The 12,300-nt window shown below is 41.3% G+C and overlaps 1 protein-coding gene across 6 annotated transcripts in view; it reads left to right on the forward strand.

Moving 5' to 3' along the window:
• Positions 1 to 12,300, forward strand: part of CUX1 (cut like homeobox 1) — a 284,672-nt gene that overhangs the window by 120,601 nt on the left and 151,771 nt on the right. For all 6 annotated transcript variants that reach the window (XM_074890493.1, XM_074890487.1, XM_074890488.1 and 3 more), the window contains exon 4: positions 9,637 to 9,715. In XM_074890493.1, the coding sequence (XP_074746594.1) occupies positions 9,637 to 9,715 (79 nt within the window). The remainder of the gene's footprint in view (positions 1 to 9,636; positions 9,716 to 12,300) is intronic.

Below are 12,300 nucleotides of genomic sequence, written 5' to 3' on the forward strand. Positions count from 1 at the left end.
GTCAGTAGAGTAATTTAATAATTTTCCATATGCAGACGACAGACGCTGAAAATCAGTTTGGTGTGCTGGAACTACTAATCATGCCTTTGAAGGAGTACTCTAATAATATGTGTGCCTAAACAACTTCAGACCTACTTTACTTCTACATTTTGAAGGAGTATTCCTGAGCTGATATTCATCTTCCCCCCCCCCCCCCCCTTTAATTTCCTTATGTTAAATTTACAAACCTAATTAATACAATTTCTTTCCTGTAGGTTCACTTCATGATGGCTCAATTAGAGTAGCAGTAGAACTGTGGTTCAATATTCAGGCCAGCTTCATAATTGAGAACACATTTTCTTCTCAAAAGCTGCAGCTGGTTTGGTTCTGCTCATGCAGAAAAGGATATAACCTTGCATAACATAGGAAATGAACGGTTGAGAGAGAAGCCAAATTCAATTTCAGTCAGATATTTTGAGGATAAGTCCATGATCTATGGAAGCAAGGGAATGAAAAGTGTGTGTATGTGGAAAGCAGCGTATTCAGCACTCTATTAATCACGGCTAGCCTGGGTGCTGTTGTGTGCCGTTGCGTTAGCACAGATTCTAGTACAGAGGCTGGAGAGCAGCCAAGCACTCCAGAAGTTAACCTCTTAAAGACCCTGAGCTGCTTTCTGTTGAATAAATGTAATTTTGTGGTCAGAAATAAATGCTTGTGATGTAGCAGGAGCTTTGAAAACAACAGCGTGGCAAAGCTATTACAAATTGCTCTGTGTTGGGGAAGTCAACAGCATACATCAAAATTCAGAGCTCGCGTCGCGCTGATTTAGGCCCAGAGCTTTCCTGCTTTTCAGTGAAAGTCCCGTTAAACCACTCCGTGGAACAAAATGGAGTAAATGTAATATTTTTGGTGGGTAATTGTTTTTGTTTAATGTCCACTCCACAGGGTGTGGGTGGTGGGTAATTTCCTTTGTATAACAGGAGCACGGGGATGGATTTGTGCTTCATCTCGCTTCTGTTTCCCGATGCTAGGGGAAGGGAGAGAGGCACACAGCGTGCTTTTGGGGTAACAGCAGCGCAGCAGCGTTTCATTTCTTTGTTTACACAAGTGTGTAAATGATTATTTATTTATTTTTGGCTGGCTTGATTGCAGTTTAAACAACATCTTTCCTGAGGAAGGTGATTTAAATATACTTCAGCATCTCAAAGGCAGATGCACTCTCCCTGATGAGCATGTAGGATGTCTGGTGCCGGCACTGGGCTGCAGGGTTGAAAACATCCCCGAGAGAAGAGACACTGAACTCCAGAGCGATGGACAGAACTGTAGAAACTCTCAAACACAGTCAGAGCCTCTCCTATATGTACCCCTTTCTCCTTCTCATATTGGTATCTTCCTGGGACAAACCTCAGCTACTGGGATAAGCCAAACCTAACATACACCACCAGAAGCAGGTACTAGGTACTCTGCACCTTTCTGAAGCTCCTGCAGGTTCATCTCCATCCCATCCAGTGTGCAAGCAAGTTGTACTGAGACAGCAGATACTACTAGGGTAACTTTGGGGAGGATCAGCCCAAATCCTCTTATTTTTATATAATTGACAAAGTGCTGAAATTTCTGTTGGCAGCTGGTGGGCTGTCTATATTAAGGCCCGTTATGCCGCTGCCACGCGTTTGGGTGAAATGATAACAGTGGTGGGAAACTATTTATGCAAAATTCAGACAGGCAGCACTGTTTCAGTTCGCAGTGTCAGGAGTATCTTCTCATCCTTTTAAAAAAAGAGAGCTTGAAGTGTGCTGGAAAGAATGGGGATGGGAGGGCTGTGCCGGGCGCGGTATTCTGCTGAGTGTCATTATAATGCAGTCCATTTCTCCAAATACAGAATTATCTCTGTATTTATTACAAAATTACTATGAGGCTCTATACAAGCCAGTGTCTGGTCTTGCTTTGTTGTAATAGAGAAGCAAGAGGGTAAAATCAGTATAAAATATTAGTGAAAGGTTACATTTTGGTGTTTACCTGCAGGTGGGTTTTGCAGAAAGGCAGTTTATGAGCTCATTCTTGCAAGGATTCCTCTGCCCTAATTTTTTAAAATACATAAACAAAAGTTTGGATCATCCGTAAGGGAAAAAGCGATTGTGGGTTCTAGGTCGCTGTTCACAGAGGCAGGAGGAGAGGCTGACGGGCAGGTGAAAACACCCACTCGCTTCACTGTGTAGCTCCTTCTCCGGCTGGGAAGCTGGAGGCGATGTTGCCCGGGCAGGAGCACCGCTTTCGCTCCTTCCTTCCCTGCCCCACTTGGCCACACCAAGAGTGGCTGGGCTGGCCACGGCAGGAGATGTTCTCCAGCCCGCCTTGTGCTCTCGCAGAACCTCGAGGCTCAAAAGTGGCAAGCTCTGACATCTCCCTGGTTGGTGGTGTAGCAAATAATTTGCTGATCTATTCTCTAGAAAGTCGTTCTTTCAGTTTCTTGGGAAGTACACGTCCCCTGTTTGGAGATCATCTTTTTCCTACTTCCTGCTATGTGTTTTACCTTTTTTGCGATACAAAAATTCACGATTGGCCCATGCCAACCAAGGAGAGAGGCTAGGATGCAAAGTACAGAATTACAAGGGTAGATCATTATTTATGCACATGAGGTGCCCCAGACAAATTGGGGCACCCCAAATGTGGTTTCACACAGGCTTCTTACACCCTTCAAACATTCAGGCACAACACGATTTGATTAATCACTAGCACCCTCACTTCTGATTACTAATCAGAGTAAAACTTTGCAAATCAACTACATTTCTGCAGCATTCTTGCTGCTTGTCTATTGATCCAGACTTCCTTGGAGTTGGTCTTGCTAGAGTTACTTATCTATGGCACCAGAAACCACTGGGAGGGTTTAAATAATGATGAGATAGAGGGACTAGAATGCTGGCATCTTGGTTGTCCAGGGGTGTCCTTTATCCTTCATGGACAGCTCTAAGCTTCTGCAAAGCAGGGTCCTTATTTCCAGGACCAGGCTGTCCTTTAGTTTATTTTACTCAGGCATGAACAATACCAAAGTCTCCAGTAAAATTCTAGTACCTCACTACATTACAGTGTATAGTGTGAATTAATAGATATATTTTAACAAAGTTAATACACTTCCATACTCCGAAGACTGATTGCTAGAATAGTTAGGGAAGGGAATTTTCATAACATTTGGCACTTTGACCCTCCTTTTGCCATCCATATTTCGTCTCTCTGGTTTCATGCCATACCCAATCCATGCCAGTGTGGGACTGATGCTGGCAAGTGTCCTTGCCCCAGCCCTGGGTGCCCACCTCCTCCCTCGTGCTGAGTCTAGCAAATGCACGGGATGACTCAGTTCAGTTTGCCAGCATGATGGAAAATAAATTCTTTCTCTCCTTCATTGCTTAGTTCTTCATCAAGTTGGTGAGCTGAATCATGCTACGGCAGTGCGATCGCTAGATCTGATGCAAGAGAAGCAGAGCCTGTGGCCTGAGGCAGGAGGAGAGAGCAGGGCTGCTCCCTTTGGTGGATGGACTGGGAGTTGAGTGAGAGCAGGAGCTGAGAAACTGCTCAGAAATGCAGAGAGGTGTGAGGAGGGAGACACACGGGTTATCAGAGGATCCAGGAGAGGTTCAGCAATGATAGCAGGCCCACTGTCGCAGTGATCTGAAGGCAGGGTGGCACACAGTAAAAGCTATTTAAACAAAGCTGTCATTCTGCTGTCAATATCTTGAGGCACATGTTGGGCTGGGCTGTTTTACTGGAAAGGAAGATCAAAGATTGGAAAAGCAACAAGAAGCTGTCCTGTGAGAACGAGAGAGCTGAGCTTTCCTCAGGGGATGGCAGCGTTGTTTGTCTGGGAAAATCAGGATTTATCTGGGCATGAAAGGAAGAGAAGGTTTCAAGGGTTCAAGGTTGCAGCTGTTTCACAGTGGAGGGAAGAAGAATTGAAAGATTTGAGTCCTTCTTAAAGCTCTCTTCTTAACTTGAGGTTAAACCAACAAGGTGGTGAGGCAGGCATGCTCTTCCCAAGCTCTCTCCTGGTAGCGTACCTGTGCACTGCACCCAAGCAGCTTTGATAAACAGATTGGTATTGTACCACTGTGAAGTCCTTATTTTTGTTAAAGAATTTATAGCACAGCTAAAATACACACCATATGCTTTAAGCAGCTGTACAGGAATAATTTCTTTTTAATTTTGCTTCAAAACTTCTTTAATGGCAGCAAAGATAAAAAATAGTATTTTCACTTTTTCTTTTGTCAGCCGCAAAATAAATTAGGTGGGATGATGAACTATATATTTTTAGTAATTTGTAAAATTATAACGTTATATTTTTATTAATTTATTATATATATCTGTTGGTATTAAGAAAGGAAGATCAAGCCAACTGCCCGCATACCCTGCGCGCCTCCTAATTCACAGGCACAGAGTGTGTTGTAGGGCTGTTGTGGTGCACCACCTTAGAACTGATGTACTGTTTTATATGAAAGGGCAGCTAAGCTCTATTGTAATGGCTTCAAAGAAAGACTGATGCCATTGCATAGCATTAATAATGCTTGCTATAACTGCCATTTGATTCCAAGGCAGCTATTCAAGAATATAGCACGGCTTAAAATAATGGTGCGTTAATGTGTTGTTACAATGCTTTTCCCTTTGTTTAATATGTTTCTTCCAATTCTTAATGGCATTTTGGTAGCTCCAAGTAATTGAAGACAAATGGAAAAACTTTGTGATGCAAAGCAATACAACAAAAGATGTGTAAGGGAGCTTTGCAAATGAAGAGGAATGGGTGTCTCGTTAAGGCATCCATTTATTAAAAATCAGAACAGAAAAATAACTTCTGGTTTAAGTCACTTATTTTTGCTTGGTAAGTTAGTTCCAGATTGGGTGCAGAACAGTAAAAGACATTCATGTTAAGGTGGCTAATGAGGGTGAGAATTACAACCGAAAAACAATGAGCATAAGCAGAAGAGTTAGGGCTACAGAATTCATGTTTAGCATAGTTGTGTGAATGCTTGTGTTTGAGACACTGGATACGTAGTTAATTGGACTGCAGATAAATCACCAATACTTTGGTAATGCCATACAGGCACAGAAAGCAATGTGATCCCTTCACTAAGGAGTTGTCTTTGGGATGCCAAGTTGTCTAAAACCAAGAGAAAAACCCAGCAGTGCTGAGTGATCCAAGTTGATCTGTCGGGAGCAGCGCACCGTGGCCATGTGCGGGTCTCATGGTCTGCAAATGTGTTAATGTGCTGCTGATATCTGTAAGTTCAGAGAATTTAAGTGTCGATGCAGAATGCGTCGGCATCTGGCAGTCTCAGCTTCCTTGCAAAGAGCTTTATCTTCCCGTTTCATTTTTAAGTTCAAAAACACCATTGTGCAGCCTTCAGTCTGACTGCAGTTGGTGAGACAATACCATGTGCCAGTACAGCACAGAAGAGCATCCCACTTCCAGAAACCTGAATACAGAATCCAGGTGATTTGTGGGGCAGTAGACATCAGACTTCAATTAATGCTGAAATTTCTTAGTGCATAAAGAGTGACAGATTCCAAAATAAAGCCACAGACTTTGCTTTTATCTTTTTGAACTTGACTGGACGTAGCCGAAACAGAAAGAGGCAATTAAAACTACATTCAGCATCTTCCTTGACATAGGTGGCCAGATCTATGGTGCTTACCTAAATGTGGAGAGAAAACCACTGATTTCATTGACAATATTTTGATTTTAGCCAGGTGTAGTAGATATTAGACTGTGACCAAGCATTCCTGAAATAGGCAGTCCGTGCTACTGGAGTGTCATGCCAGCGACACTGGGCAACCAGCTGTCTGTCCTTGGCAGTGAAGAGTGGGAGCAGGCCAAGGAGGTCTGCAGGGGCAAGTTGGGGAGAGGTGGTTATGGAGGGGAAGGGTGTCAGTCAGCCTCTGGGGTGAACTTGGTACACCGAGCAACAACTCACGAAAGCACTTGACCTGGAAAAATAAGGTGGATAAAGGGAGGACTGCTCTCAAACCAGTGTGTCGCTGCGGTTCCCTCCATATAGCTCCGGCGATATTTTAAAGATGAAGAGTTTGCTAAGGAGGGAGGATTCCTAGTGTCTCATTTCTGTTATCTCAGTATAGCGCCAGTGGTATTATCAAGACAAATAGTATGCCAAAACTTAAAAGTGAACATATGTTTATGGGGGTGGTGGGGAGTACAGAGGTCACTGTTGTTTCTTTCTAGTCAGAGAAGACATAATGGGGCCTGGTTTAGATAAATTAAGATTTGGAGCTAAGCTCATGTCAAGACTATGCTAGTGTAATTATAAGTTGACTTCTTTCAGGGTCCCTGAAGTTTTTAGAGTCAAATAAAAATGTTCAGCAAGAGTTTTATAATGTAGTTCAACTGTTTTAATGTGAGCTGACTGCAGCTCATCCTTGTTGGCTCCCAAACCAATTTTACTTTGATTTGAAAAACTTACAGTGAACTTCCAGATACTTACTTCCATGTCATTTCAGTGCTCTGTTTCCTCTGTTTCTGGACTTCATTTATATTTTGCTATTTTTGATTTCTTTTTCATCCCACATTTCCTTATGCAGCTGGAAGCTGGCATACTTTTTTTTTTTTTTTAATTCCAATTAAAGTTGTCATGGTGTTTTTTCTAAATTTTATTTTAAGATATAAAATATTTGTGGTGCTCATTTTTAATAGAACTTCAAACCAGACAGATTGATTGGATTTTTTAACAACTAAAAAAAATCTTTCTGCTTAGTGGGATTGTTTGGAATTCTGATTCTGAATTTGGGGAAGAAAAAAAAGGTGTGAAAGTTCCTGTGATTTACAGACTGCTTCCATCAGAAAGTCTCTGATCTCCTTGGAAGATGCTGTTTCAATTCTACTTTATATTTCAATCACTGTATAACTGGTAAGGAGTGAGTAAACCATATCTTTTGTAATACTTAGGGAGATTATAAGTACAAATGCCGTTCATTAAAATGTGAGAAAACTGTAATAGGAAAACAAATCCATCCTGTTATTTCACAGAAATGCAAGCATTTTAAATGCTTTGGTTTTTGTAAAAGGGGCAAATGAATTTTTCAAAATACAGTACAGAATCAGTTCTGTAATGCTAATTGTATTTAATAATAGTAATTTAAATTTGGCTGTACTCTGCTGAGCAGCAGTGAGAGAAAATTGTATGTGGGAACGTTAAAGTCCAGAAGTCTAACATATGGTGTGTTTTGGCCTTCAAAGTCTGTCTTTATGTACCCATGAAATATCTCAACTGCAAAAGTCTTTCTGATGGCTGCCCCCTCCTTTCTCGCCCGTTCACAAACGGTGTCTGATACTCCCAAGCATTGATTTACACTACCCGGTGCCTCTCTGCCTTTGGCAGTTTGTTCCATATTCTAATTTCAAATACTCTTTGTGTGAAAATGTTCTAACCGAATTACTTATGTTCTCATTCCCTAATGAGCATCAGTCCATCTGTGATTGCCTGAATTAAAATTAATAAATGGGTTATTCACAGCCATCAATCCCTTGCTCTCCAGCATGTCATGTGCCCTGCGAGATTCCAGTGCCTTTCCACAGCCTTTCTCGGTGAACTCTAAAAGACATGTATGGCCAGCATTTCTTGAAAAGTGATATTTGCTCTGCACGTCCTCCATCATTTGGGCCTCTGCTGCTTGTTTATCATCTTTCTAACACCTTTCTCTTTTTTTCAGTTGATAAGAATAAGTTGCAAATAGGTCAGGTTTCAGTTAAGCTACACCTCCGCCAAGCTACATAGATTAATCCAGATTTTGGGGGGATGTAAGCAAAATAGGAATTTGGTTTGTTTCCCTAAATATAGTCTTGTGTTGTGTTCCCGTAACTTGTCTTTTGCCACCTCTGGCCGTATTTCTCAAGATTTCATTGCTGCTGCCAAGCGCCATGCCGATCCTTTCAGTGTCCTTGGTTTCCTCCATGAGCCCTCCCCTCAAGTCTTTTCTTGGTTTGTATGTTGTGTGTTGTGCTTCTGTGTAACTTCCACAATTGTCCTTGTCCTTTGGTTTCCCGGCCTTAATCCTCTCTGTAATGATCTCTACAAGTCACTTATCAGCCATAAGACTAATCTATACAAGTCACGTGGCGATCCTGCGCTCTGCTCCTGTGCACTTTGCGTCCGACTCCATTATTTTAATCATCTACATTGTAGGATTCCCCCCACCCTCCCCCTCAAATCCTTCCCTTCGCAAAGTCATTTTCGTACAGAGTAAACAGAAGTGGCACCACATCTGACCCCGCAGCACCCTCCTGCTTATCTCTCCTCCTCCCCGCGCCGTTTCCTTTCCCTGGCACCCTCTGCTTCCTGCGCCCGCGCGCTCCGCAGACCACTGCAGCTGGGAGGGTTTGTAGCACACTCTCAAGCTCTGCAAAGCTCCCTCCCGTATAATAAAATCTCAGATACTTTCCTGAAATACAGATACAGTAAACTCTGTCCATTGTTTCTGCCTTATCTACCAAATCAATAATGTAGTGAAAGAATTCAAGGACGTTTTTCAGACAGGACCTTCCTTTTTTAGTACATGTTGACGTACACACCTTTAAATGGTTTCATAATATTAACTGCTTTTCAAATACACAGAAGAATTGATATCAGGTCTTTGTATCCGTAGTTCTTCAGATCCTTCCTTGCTTTTTATTAAAATATGGGAACGATAATCTCCATACTTTTAGCTTCCTGATTTCTGTAAGCTGTTGCAGAACTGTGTTAGGCTTTCCTGTTTCCCTCTGTGTCTCTTTCTGCTTTGGAGTATTAATTCAACAGACCTGCTCTTGGGTCACTTTGGGCCGTTTTTGTTAATATTTAGTATGTGTAAGTCCTCTGTTTCCTAGCACATTAGGAAAATGCATGTTTACCAAGAAAAGTTGCTGTGGAATAAGTATTTTATTCTCAGAGCCATAAAGCTGCCTCTCTTTGTAAAATGAAGTTTTAGATAAAAATACAGATTTCGGGGAAAATAACAGGTTGTGTGAGGTAGTATTTTCCCTCACCTGGGCAGCTTCTTAGATTAGTATTGTGTGTGTTACAAAATACAGAGACGCTAGTCCAGGGAGCCTGGCTTGAGTTCATGGGTACAAGACAGTCTAGACTCTATGGGTCTGCGCCTGAGCTTTATTAGAAAATTGATTTGCATGTAGCAAATTCACAGTTGTTTAGTGTTAAGTATCACAGCGTGCCCAACAAGTACATCTTTTCATCCTCTCACAGGCTTAGTGGAAATAATAGAAAAATATATTTGCAACGATGAAGGCAGAGTGTGACATCAGAAGTGCACACGGTTCCTATTTGCTGTGTTAGATCTTACTAAGTGGTAAAGGAAAACAGTTGTTGGGGAGAGAACCTGTCTGGCAAATACCATGCTTTTTATAAAGATTTAACGTAAAGAAACACAATAAACAGTAGTGTTCATAAAAATATTAATACTTGCTATTGTGCTGAAACAGGGCTTTAAATTATATTCAGTACAAACGTACCAGAAATACAAGACTGCTTCTATGGGAGACTCAGGTTCCATTTTTATGTATTAACTAGTTTTATATGAAATATATTCATTTATTTTTATAGCTCTGAGTGTAAGAGTTGTATTGGAACAAGTTTAAAAGCCTTCTTTTCTCATCCCTCCTTTTAGATCGACGCATTGGGTAAAAGAAGCAAAGAAGCAGAGGCAGCCTTCTTGAATGTTTATAAGAGATTAATTGATGTTCCAGGTAAGCAAATTATTTCCTTATTCTGAAAAACTGATGGCTTATGTTCATGTGAATGCTACTGGGCATTTTTTCTACTTTTGATAAGGTAAATATGAGCAATAGTTTTATTCTCAAACTGGTACACTCCAGTATTGTTTCTAATGGAAAGAACTGTAAGGCACGTTTCATGACTTCTCATTGCATTTACATTTTAATGTTTGTATGAATAATTTTATATTTTAATATTGTGTGATGCTCAGTAATTTGATTATTAGAGGGTTCACACAATTTTAACAAAAAAGATATATCTTGAAGCTTCATCGGGAAGCAGCAATGTTTTTACTTTTAAAGGACAGAGGACATTTTTCATACCCTCCGCCCAAAAAAAGTCTTACTGAAAAGTACATCACTACCAAATTTCAATTCTGTTCAGTGTGAGTGTGATCATAAATTTTATTCTAAGGCCTTTGTTGCATGTGTTTTCAACTTTCCTTTATGTTTGGCATCAGAAGTTTCCAGTTCATTTCTTTTTACATTTTGGGAGTTGATTTTTTTGTTTTCCCCAGTGGTAGATAAATACTGTCAGAACAGATTTTATTTTTGCAACTGTACCCAAAGATGAGAGGGAGTTAGGAGTCCAAGTCTCTACTTCCAAATCTTGGCCTGACTGAGCTGTTGGCAGATGACAGTGTCTGTATGATATTATACTTATAAACATTGATATAATATTCAAAATACTTACCTCAAGAGAGGTTTTGAGGTATAACTAATACTTCTAAGGGCCTTTAAGGCCTCGTTGCAAAGCACACCCTAGTCTTTACTTGTTTTACCTTTTAAGGAGCACATTTCATGCATGCTTCAAATAAAAATTAATTTTTTAATGTTTTGTTTACATCTTAACTGGTTAAAAGGTCAGTGTTTTTCAGATGCTCAGTCAGAGCTAACATATGTATTTTTTTATGCTTTCACATTTATAGTCAAGTAGTGCCCAGTGGCCAGTACCTGCTGTATTAAGTGCAGCATATGTAGAGAGATGCAGGGACTTACCATGCTCATCCTAGATGACAGTTGCCTCAGAAATGTTGTTTTTTAGGTTAATCAGCTATGGTCTGTGAGTTTTCATTTACTTGTTCCCTGCTCACAGTCTTAGTAACGTTCCATAGGTGAACAGCTTCCTCTGCACGGCTGCTCGTGCTGTGGAAGGGGTGGATAACCTGGAGAGGCTCCTGACCGTTGCTTACAGGGTGCAGGCAGTCTGTGCTGCCACGAGCAGCACGGGCATGGGACGGGCTCTCTCAGCTCTGTTTTGTAAAGGAAACCCCTCCGTGAAAACATACCCAACGTACCTGCAGCCTGCGAGTCCATCCACCATTCAGTTGTAAGGAGACAAGCTGTAGCCCCTCCATCTCATGCTAACGCAGCCCAGGGTGCTTGTTTCTTGCCATAATTTGGGAGGCGAGGAGGTTTGATTTCTGGTCTTTTTGATTTGATGGTCTGTTTTTTTTCACGACTGAGGAGTCGTGTCAAACGAGCTGTGTGGGATCCGTTGCATGCTGTTGTGCAGAGGCTTTTTTCTGAAGCCTGGCGTTATCACAGGTGCTGTGAATTGAACAGCAGAGTCAGACCAAAGAGAAGGCAGAACATGTATCTCACCCATGCTGTAGGATCTAAGTTGTGAGGGACTTTGTCAGTACTTCTTTGTAGGAGAAAGAATTTTCTCCTTTCCTTTATTTACAAGAGCAAAATTTACACTCCTTCTTCCACACTCCACAGTCTCTCTCTTGTCCAGCCTTCCCCTGTGTGTGCCTTACGTTGTCAGAGAAATATTTCTTTTATATTCTTACTACATGTAAAAATTTCAGCCTGGCTAAGTTGTGAGTGCAGTAGAGTCTGTGGAATTAGAAGTATCTACAGTTTTTAGTCCTGTGCTCTATTAGCAGGCCTGAGAGGCACACGAGGAGCATACTGGTGTTGCTAAAAGCAAATTCCAGGTTCTCAAGAAGTCCGGCCCGTCTCCTGTAGCTGTATGCAGGCATAACAAATACTCACTGTTTACAACACATGTTGCAACGAAAAGGAAAACAGCTATTAGGAATGTATGGCACTGGTATTCGTCTCGACGTGGCAGGGCTGAGTTAGGCGTGTGCAGTTAAGGGCTGGCTTCATTGTTGGTGGTTTTTTTTTTTCTTTCCTTCTCATCGTATGTAGTCTTTCACGTTGGGTATGTATCCATGAAGGGCTCTCCTTTATAAAAGACCATCAGTATTCATTTATCACCTGTGTTGTTTTGCCTCTATGTGGCTTTACGTATCTTTCAACCTGTCCACTTGGTATTTCAAATATTTAGGTATACTTTTAGCTCCACAATCCTGCTATGTTTTCTTTTCGGTGTGAGAAGGGAGCTATGATGTTTTGAGAAAGCTATGACTGGAATGCTGCGGAGTGGTTATTTAGCATTAAGCATCACTGTTACATGACAAGGGTGCAATTTTATCAGACTTTCAATATCCTTTATAGGACCATATAATAATTGCAGCTGAAGTCTAATTCCCAGCAGCCAATTTTATGGTTCTTGAGGAGGCATCTATTCCTCTCCTCAGTAATAA

This window comes from Strix uralensis, chromosome 20, assembly GCF_047716275.1.
Source record: "Strix uralensis isolate ZFMK-TIS-50842 chromosome 20, bStrUra1, whole genome shotgun sequence".
Lineage (NCBI taxonomy): Eukaryota > Metazoa > Chordata > Aves > Strigiformes > Strigidae > Strix > Strix uralensis.